This window comes from Electrophorus electricus, chromosome 4 (genome assembly GCF_041902795.1).
Source record: "Electrophorus electricus isolate QZ-2024a chromosome 4, ASM4190279v1, whole genome shotgun sequence".
Lineage (NCBI taxonomy): Eukaryota > Metazoa > Chordata > Actinopteri > Gymnotiformes > Gymnotidae > Electrophorus > Electrophorus electricus.
The window spans coordinates 5,908,935-5,917,500 of record NC_137500.1 but is presented as its reverse complement, the minus strand read 5'-3'; the positions used below and the strand labels follow the sequence as shown (position 1 = coordinate 5,917,500).

The 8,566-nt window shown below is 51.1% G+C and overlaps 1 protein-coding gene across 4 annotated transcripts in view; it reads left to right on the top strand.

The window, feature by feature from the left end:
- otud7a (OTU deubiquitinase 7A) overlaps positions 1-7,905 on the top strand; it is a 53,745-nt gene extending 45,840 nt beyond the window's left edge. For all 4 annotated transcript variants that reach the window (XM_081711986.1, XM_035523512.2, XM_081711985.1 and 1 more), the window contains 3 exons: positions 3,250-3,364; positions 4,178-4,262; positions 4,384-7,905. In XM_081711986.1, coding sequence (XP_081568112.1) covers positions 3,250-3,364; positions 4,178-4,262; positions 4,384-5,904 — 1,721 coding nt within the window. In that variant the 3' untranslated portion in view covers positions 5,905-7,905. The remainder of the gene's footprint in view (positions 1-3,249; positions 3,365-4,177; positions 4,263-4,383) is intronic.
- The last annotated feature ends 661 nt before the right edge of the window (positions 7,906-8,566 follow it).

The following is an 8,566-nucleotide window of genomic DNA, read 5'->3' as shown; positions in this document are numbered from 1 at the left end:
TTCCATTTCATCCCCCGGCCGGTCTGGCCATACCCTGCCGCGGCTAACGGTCGATGACATCACACGTGTGCAGCCGGGCTGGGTCAGCCAAGGACAGGCTTCCTAGGCTGCCAGCGGGGATAGTAAATACAGTACACTGCAGTCGGGTCCCCCGCTGCAGAACTGGCAGGGGTGGTGTTTCTTTCTGGAATCAGCCCAAGTGGGAACAACGGCAGAGGCTATGCAATGTCTGTGTGTGTGTGTGTGTGTGTGTGTGTGTGTGTGTGTGTGTGAGAGAGAGAGAGAGAGAGGAGAGGGAGGGGACACAGCTAGAGTGTGGGAGTCGGGATATATCCCCTCATTGCCCTGGTGTCCACTGTCTGACCCTGTCCTGGTGGGAACTTTGTGTACAGGCTTGTGTGTGTGCTCATGAAACAAAGTGCTTTTGAACACTCGCATATGTATGCGTATACACACATGCTTGTTTGTGTGTGGACGTGTGAATGCTTTGTTTTTGCCTGTGTGTCCCTTCATTAATTTGTGTTTGTGTGCGTGCTTGCACGTAAGTGTGTGTGTATGTGCGCGCGTGTGCGTGCATGCGTGTGCGCGTGCATGCACGCGTGTGTGCGTGCGTGTCTGTGTGTGTGTGTGCTGTTCTGTACAGTGCGTGCTGTGCATTAGGAGTTCCTCCGGCTCAGACTGCTCAGTACTCCACATGCATCCCCCTGTTGTGCTTTGGCTCACGCTCGCATCCTGGACGGTCGCCACTTGCGGCAGCACTGCAGAGCTGTGGCCACGGAGCTGCATTCACGCCCTGCAGCACGACCTGGAGACGTCACCAAATATGCGCAAATCCTCTGCCAGCTTCAGCTTATCACTCCAATGTGCAAAAACATATTTGCCATGTTAATGATGTGATCCTTTATATTAACACAGCTAATAAAAACCTGCTGACTGGAAACTGGCCTGCTACTTTTAACCCATACTGTTCCAGAAGTTAACGTTTAACTCTTTTATCACCACGGCTGGAATGTTCAGATGAATGTTCAGATTAACCTGCAAGGTTTCCATTTCAGAGCTTAAAGATTGTTACGTAGACTTTAGGTTCTCTGTGTGCTGGAGCATTCAGGTTGGAGCCCAAGCCGTGAGCTGGCTGATAAGACTACGGCGGGGCCTGTGTGCGGGGCCTGTGTGCGGGGCCTGGGTCTGGCCCTCCCTCAGGGGAAGGCCTTGATCTCTCTGGCACGCACCTCTATCTGTCTATCTATCTTTGTTTCTCTCTCTCATTCACTTGCACACATGCATCCTGTCTCTCACCACTCTTTCACCAAATGGAGGATTACACCCGTTGTGTCATTCAGATGAGTCAGAGTGAAGCCGAGTGTTCACTTAATCATTGGTACACTATGAAACTGGCCAGGCACTCACTTGGCAAATGTCAGACCTACTGCGAAAAGAAGAGACTGTATGTTCTACCAGTGTGTCTGTGTGTGTGTGTGTGTGTGTGTGTGTGTGTGTGTGTGTGTGAGTATGTGTGTCTGTGTGTGTGTATGTGTGTCTGTGTGTGCGTGGGTGTGTGTGTGTGTGTGTCTGTGTGTGCGTGGGTGTGTGTGTGTGTGTGTCTGTGTGTGCGTGGGTGTGTGCGTGCGTGTGTGTGTGTGTGTGTGTGTGCGTGTGTGTGTGTGTGTCTGTGTGTGCGTGTGTGTGTGTGTGCCTGTGTGTGCGTGTGTGTGCGTGTGTGTCTGTGTGTGTCTGTGTGTGCGTGTGTGTCTGTGTGTGCGTGGGTGTGTGTGTGTCTGTGTGTGCGTGGGTGGGTGTGGGTGGGTGTGGGTGTGTCTGTGTGTGCGTGGGTGGGTGTGTCTGTGTGTGCGTGGGTGGGTGTGGGTGTGTGTGCGTGGGTGGGTGTGGGTGTGTGTGCGTGGGTGTGTGTGTGTGTGTCTGTGTGTGTGTGTGTGTCTGTGTGTGCGTGTGTGTCTGTGTGTGCGTGGGTGTGTGTCTGTGTGTGTGTGTCTGTGTGTGTGTGTCTGTGTGTGTGTGTGTGTGTGTGTGCGTGGGTGGGTGTGGGTGGGTGTGGGTGTGTCTGTGTGTGCGTGGGTGTGTGTGTGTGTGTCTGTGTGTGCGTGGGTGGGTGTGTGTGTGTGTCTGTGTGTGCGTGGGTGTGTGTGTGTGTGTGTGTGTGCGTGGGTGGGTGTGGGTGTGTCTGTGTGTGCGTGGGTGTGTGTGTGTGTGTGTCTGTGTGTGTGTGTCTGTGTGTGTGTGTCTGTGTGTGCGTGGGTGTGTGTGTGTGTGTGTGTGTGTGCGTGGGTGGGTGTGAGTGTGTCTGTGTGTGCGCGGGTGGGTGTGGGTGTGTCTGTGTGTGCGTGGGTGTGTGTGTGTGTGTGTCTGTGTGTGCGTGGGTGGGTGGGTGTGTGTGTGTGTGCGTGGGTGTGTGTGTGGGGGGGGGGGGGGTGTACATGTGACTGAAAAGACAGCAGGTACTGGAATGTCCTCTGCTCTAACATGCTGTATTTTCCACCACTCCTTCATTTTCTTCTCTTCTCTTCTCTTCTCTTCTCTTCTCTTCTCTTCTCTTCTCTTCTCTTCTCTTCTCTTCTCTTCATCAAAACATAACGTTTTATAATGATTTATAAAACCGATTTATAAAACCGATGCCTCTCTGCTGCACTTTTGAAGAAATTGCATAGGCAAACAGGGCAGGGGCGAAGACAAGGGAGTGAGTGAGCAACTGGAGGAGGGACAGACCCCTAAACGGGACTAATTCGCTGCGCTCCAGGACGCAGTGCCGTGCGCGGGCAGCGTCTGAGAGCATGGCTCTCGTCTGGCCGGCATTCCCGCTGACGAACGCTGAAGCACTCTTCCTGCCCGAGAGCCACTGTCGGAGCACGGAAAAGCCTTTCCCCCCCCCCCCCCCCAGCCTGCAGCAGTTCTCGAGCTGCATCTCAGCAGAGTGACACAGAGGAAAACACTGCGGTTCAGGCTGCTCGTGCGCGAGGGATCACATCTTTCCAGCGCTGTGCCATGTTTTCTAAACGGTGCACAGGAATAATACGCTCATTGTTCTAAGATAGAGTTATAACAAATTTTTTTTTTCTTTTCATAGCTGTAGCGCTAGCGTCAGACATGACACAAAAGACGATTCTTCTCTGCTTGTGTTTGTGTAGACAGTTCTGGTGACTACAGAAGAGGGTGTGACTGTGGTTTATTGCTGCCCGATGTCTGGCTCTTTCAGACAAAAAAGTTCCCATCTTCCCCCTCTGCTCTCCTCCGCAGCCGTGATCCCTCTGACAGACTCCGAGCACAAGCTGTTAGCACTGCACTTTGCTGTGGACCCTGGCCGAGATTGGGAGTGGGGGAGGGGCGACAACGACAACACCAAGATGGCCAAGTAAGACCCCTCTAGCTTCTCCATCCACCCGGCGGCTTATGAGCTCGGCTAGCCGCACCGCGGAGTCCCTAGTGCTCAGACGGCGGCTCAGAGGCAGGGCTAACGAGGCCCGTCCGTCTGTGTGGGATTTAGCTGGTACTAAATCTGGGGCACCAGCATCCCAGTACAAAGACGAGGGAGCACATGCCACCACACACAGCTGAGCTCCCTGTTGAATTTACCTTCCCTCCATCTCAGGCACAAAACGTTTTGCTTTTCAAGTGCAATAGTGGAAGAAATTAAAGTAGGCCGAGATTAGTCAAGGAACCACGGAGACTTGAAGCGAACAAATATGCCGAAATAAAGGAATGACTAGTCCAATTAATTAAAAAGGAAACAGAGAGACAGCAACCTAGCCTGTTCACTGCTGTGGGATTTATTTACCGAGGCTGAAGAGCTTACCCACTGCGCATGTTTGAAGGTGTTCGGATGCTGTTTGCAAGCCTCTGTTGCTGCACATCTCAGAGGTGGTGTAACTTTGAAGCAGTTCCCGGTGAGGTCTTCATTAGACTGATGAAGTCATCTTAATTACTGTGGCATTGTCGGATTTAATTTGAGCTGCGATTAAGATGCTTCTGTGCTGGAGTTTCCCTGTCCGTTTGCTGACTCAGAGGAGAAGATGGGAAATGGAGGCCCATATGGCATAGAAAAACTAGCCTGAGTCCATTCCCTCATGCCTGTGTCCAGAGCAGTCATCGAGTCATGTGTGTGGTAGAAAGAATGACTTTAATAGCCGTGGGTTTTGTAGTGCTTTTTTCTGTTTTCTCTTTTCAGTCTTATCCTGTCACTGGAGGCTAAGTTAAACCTTCTGCACAGTTATATGAATGTAACATGGATCCGAATACCATCAGAGACCAGGGTACGTATGGGCCTGACCTAGGATCAGTGCAACGGTTTGCTCAACTTGGGTTGTTGATGCACAGACTGTACAGCGCGATCCGGGTTGTTCTGTGCCTGATGGGTTGTGCCACGTTCCACAGGCTCCTCTCGCCCAGCCGGAGTCTCCCACTGCCTCGGCAGGCGAAGACGTGCAGTCGCTGGCCGAATCCATGGACTCAGACCGTGAGTCTGTCTGCAGCAACTCCAACGTCAACAATGGCAAGTCCAGCAAAGAGAAGGACAAAGAAAAGCAGCGTAAGGACAAGGAGAAAGCCCGCGCCGACTCGGTGGCCAACAAGCTGGGCAGCTTCAGCAAGACCTTGGGCATCAAGCTGAAGAAGAACATGGGCGGCCTGGGCGGGCTGGTGCACAGCAAAATCAGCAAGTCGACCACCACGAACGGGCGCGCCGTGGAGAACGGTGAGCAGAAGCCCAAGAAGAAGGACTCCAAAGCACGCAAAGGGAGCAAAGAGGAGTCGGGCCAGTCGGCCAGCACGTCCTCCTCGGAGAAGGCAACCAGCCCCTCGCCTACAGAGAGAGCCTCGGGCAGCTCGCCCAGCGAGAGGCAGCCTGGCTCAGGCAAGATCGCGGGCGAGCGGACGCTGGACAACTGGAAGTATAGCACGGACGTCAAGCTGAGCCTGAACATATTGCGTGCGGCCATGCAGGGCGAGCGCAAGTTCATTTTCGCCGGGCTCCTGCTCACTAGCCACAGGCACCAGTTCCATGAAGAAATGATCAGCTACTATCTGAGCAGCGCACAGGAGCGCTTCAGCAGCGAACAGGAGCAGAAGAGGAAGGCGGAGGCGGAGAGGAAGCCGGCGACCAACGGTGCGGCGCCGAAAAGGGCGGAGCCCGAGAGCGCCTTCCCGCGTGAGCCCTCCGACAGCTCCCCCGCCGAGAGCTGCTCACCTGTCCTGCAGCCATCCTGCACGAGCCACATCCCTCTGCCCAGGAACAGCCCCACGCTGACCGCCTTGCCCGCAGTCGCCCCAAGCGTCACGCCGGCCTCGGTCCCCGCCACGTCTGCCTCGCCCGTCCCCTTCTCGTCCCCCAGCAACGGTGCTAAAAGACCAGGGCCTGTCCCCGTGTCGGCACACTACAGCCATACGCCGCCCGTCCAGAGGCACAGTGTCATCCACCTGCGGGACACGAACACACAGTCTTCCGGCTACCAGGCTGAACCCTACAAGCCGGCGGTGGGCACGCTGAAGACCTGCGCCACATACCCACAGCAGAACCGCTCACTTTCTTCCCAAAGCTACAGCCCGGCACGCATGTCTGGGGTCCGCACCGTCCACACCGGGCACGAGGCCGTGCCGTACAACATGCCCGGCGAGCACAAGTCCCACACCTACACTAACGGCTTTGACGCCGGCGACATCCAGGACTGCCTGGAGTTTGCCGACGAGGAGCCGCCGCTACCCCACGCCTGGCTCAGTCACGAGCGACCCAAGGGCCGCAGTGGGACCTGCCCCGTGTACTGCTTCCAGCAGAAGCGATGCAAGAGGGAGAACTGCTCTTTCTACGGGCGGCCCGAAACCGAAAACTACTGCTCCTACTGCTACAGAGAGGAGATGAAACACAGGGAGAGAGAAAGCAAAGTCCACCGGCCTGGATAGCCCCATGAGTGCTCACACACACACACACACACACACACACATATTTGGAAACATTGTGTGTGCGCAGAGTTAACCTCATCGAAAGACAGTAGTGACCCAATCACCTTCTGCAATCGAAGATAGATAGAATATACTGGCAAAACAGTTTCTTACTCTAATTAAGAATGGTCTCCTTGTACTCTAATCCCCTTTCTCATAATGGCAAAAGAACACTGTTACTTTAGGAAGAAAGGAAATACCATAACTGGAATCAGTTTACAGAGAGTTTGCGCCAGAGATTGTGCTGTCGTTTTCTTTACCAGTTTGTGTTTTGTCTGATTGAATTTGAAAACTTTTACTTGTTCTAGAGTAAAAGCTCACGTCTGCGCATTTTGCTCAGTCTGTAATATAAAATTCCTTGTATTAGCTGAAAGTGATGTACAAGCATATGTCAATCTTCTCAGAGCGCCCCAAAGCTGAAGGGCATGTCCGTTCAGAGGTCATTTGAATGCAATACTTCACGGCATTGCTCCTTGAAATCTTAATACAAAATATGTCTTTCTGCTGTGCATTGCAAATAATTAAAACGGGAGGTACATGCACTGCTAAGCATGGGATTTTTTTAAAAGCAATAAGTTCGGTAATGTCTGCAGCCCACCCCCCTTTTCTATCTATGCATCCATAATGTCAGCCATAGTAATATTGTCCCCGTGCAGATCTGAGTGTGATTCGATCTGTCCTGATTTAAGAGGATTGTGGTGAAACATTTTATATGTAGCCAACCGAGATGTCCTGGATTGTGCAAAATCTGTTGTAATTCAGATTAAACAGCACATACTAAAAAGTCCTCTGTGTATGTAGGTTTGCATTCCATGCAGGGTTACTTGCTATCTGATACAATACAGAAATGTATATTGCTAGCAGCATGCGCAATATATCACATTCACAGTAGCAAGTGGTGGGCTTATGTAAAATAAAACTACTCATGACAAATTTTGACAGTGCTCTCATAGTACCAAGGTAATGGAATACAAACCTTTATACACTTGAGTAATGGACTAAGGGTGAAATGCAAATGGAGATCTGTCTGCAGTGTTTGTCATTACTGGTTATGCACATTGGTTATCCTGTGGTGTGTTGGATGTGATAGCTGTTTCTCATCATACATTCAGTAATGTAGGAGCACTACCATGCCAGTCTCTCACAGACAGACCCACCTGAGTATGGGCCAACAAAAGAAAAAAAAAAATTATTCTCTTCTATTTGAAATCCTCAGGTATTGTGTTAAATATCGTGGTATAATTTTTGCACATTAGCCTGTTTGATCCCTAAACTTATAACAGAATATTTTAAGTGTTTATCAAAGCTGAACAATTTAGATCAAAATCTGAACGTTGACACGCACACTGGAAAAGCGTGCCTTTTCCACACAGCTAAGACAGAGCTAACGGCAGCGAAGGTGCTCTGAAGGTGACGCATAACAAATGTACCGTCTGAACTAGACGGGCCGGTGTTTCGCAGCTCTAAAGCTTTGCGTGTGTTGTGCGACAGGACAGTGCACTGTGGCTGACCGCAGTCAGGCTGGGAAACCTTTGCCATACAAGGCACCACATGCCTTCGGGGCTGGGCAATAGCGTTAGATTTTCAGCCCCCTCTTGCCTGGACACAGCGAAGGGCCTCTCCACGCGCTCCTCCTGCCCAGCGAGTGGGCCAGGCTGACCCCTCCCTTGCACGTTCCTACACCTCATGCCTCCGGCTCTCCAGAACAAGGATGCCCTCTGCTTCTCTTCCCAAGATTCTACTGCACCATCCACCGCACCTTCTTTGTCCAGCCCCACCCCTCTTCTTCCTCTGTTTCGTGTGACGGGATCATGAACTCACGCCGTCTTAGAATTGTAAAATATGATTTTGTATTCATTTGACAGTTTTACACTACTTTAAATTATTAATTTGCATAATTAGGTACCAATGTAAATAGTAGAAATAAGAAAAAAGAAAACAACGAGATTAGTTTATTGGTAACACGGGTGTCTGTGCATTCTTTTGTATGGTATGTGAGTTTTGGAGTGAGTGAATGTAAGTGAGCACGGGGATGTGGCGTGTGCTTGTTTAAGCGTGTGTCCTCTGATGGGTGTATATGTGTCATGCTGAGCGTCCTGTAATTTGACCAATGCCGCAAGCTGTGGTTTCAGTCCATATAGGAGCTCAGATTAGACTGTCTGCTAGCTCACATAATTGATCCTGTGGGGTGAAAATAGACTCCACCATATAGCAGTGTGCGTCCTTTGCATTTCTGCCATTAACCCTGTAACGTTCCAGCTTGTACTCCAGGTCCAGTCGGCTTGGACAGCAGCGGAGAAACCCGGAGTGACAGCTATTTCACAGGTCACCTGCCCCATAGCTGACAACAGTCCTGGTTCATGATACCATGTAGCATGCTTAAAACCCACATTCCATACATATGAAAAACACAGACAACCTGGACTTACAGTACAGAATCATGTCCTTGTTGTGCTAATCTAGAGTAGAGAAGAACTACAACAGCAGGAGTGTTATGCTGTCTGACAATGTCATGCATCATTCACATGGTTTGCAAAAAAAATTGAGTGTCTTGAAATGACATACTCACCCTGAAGTGTTTTAATAGGTTCAGAAAAACACCCACATGTGCACGCACACACGC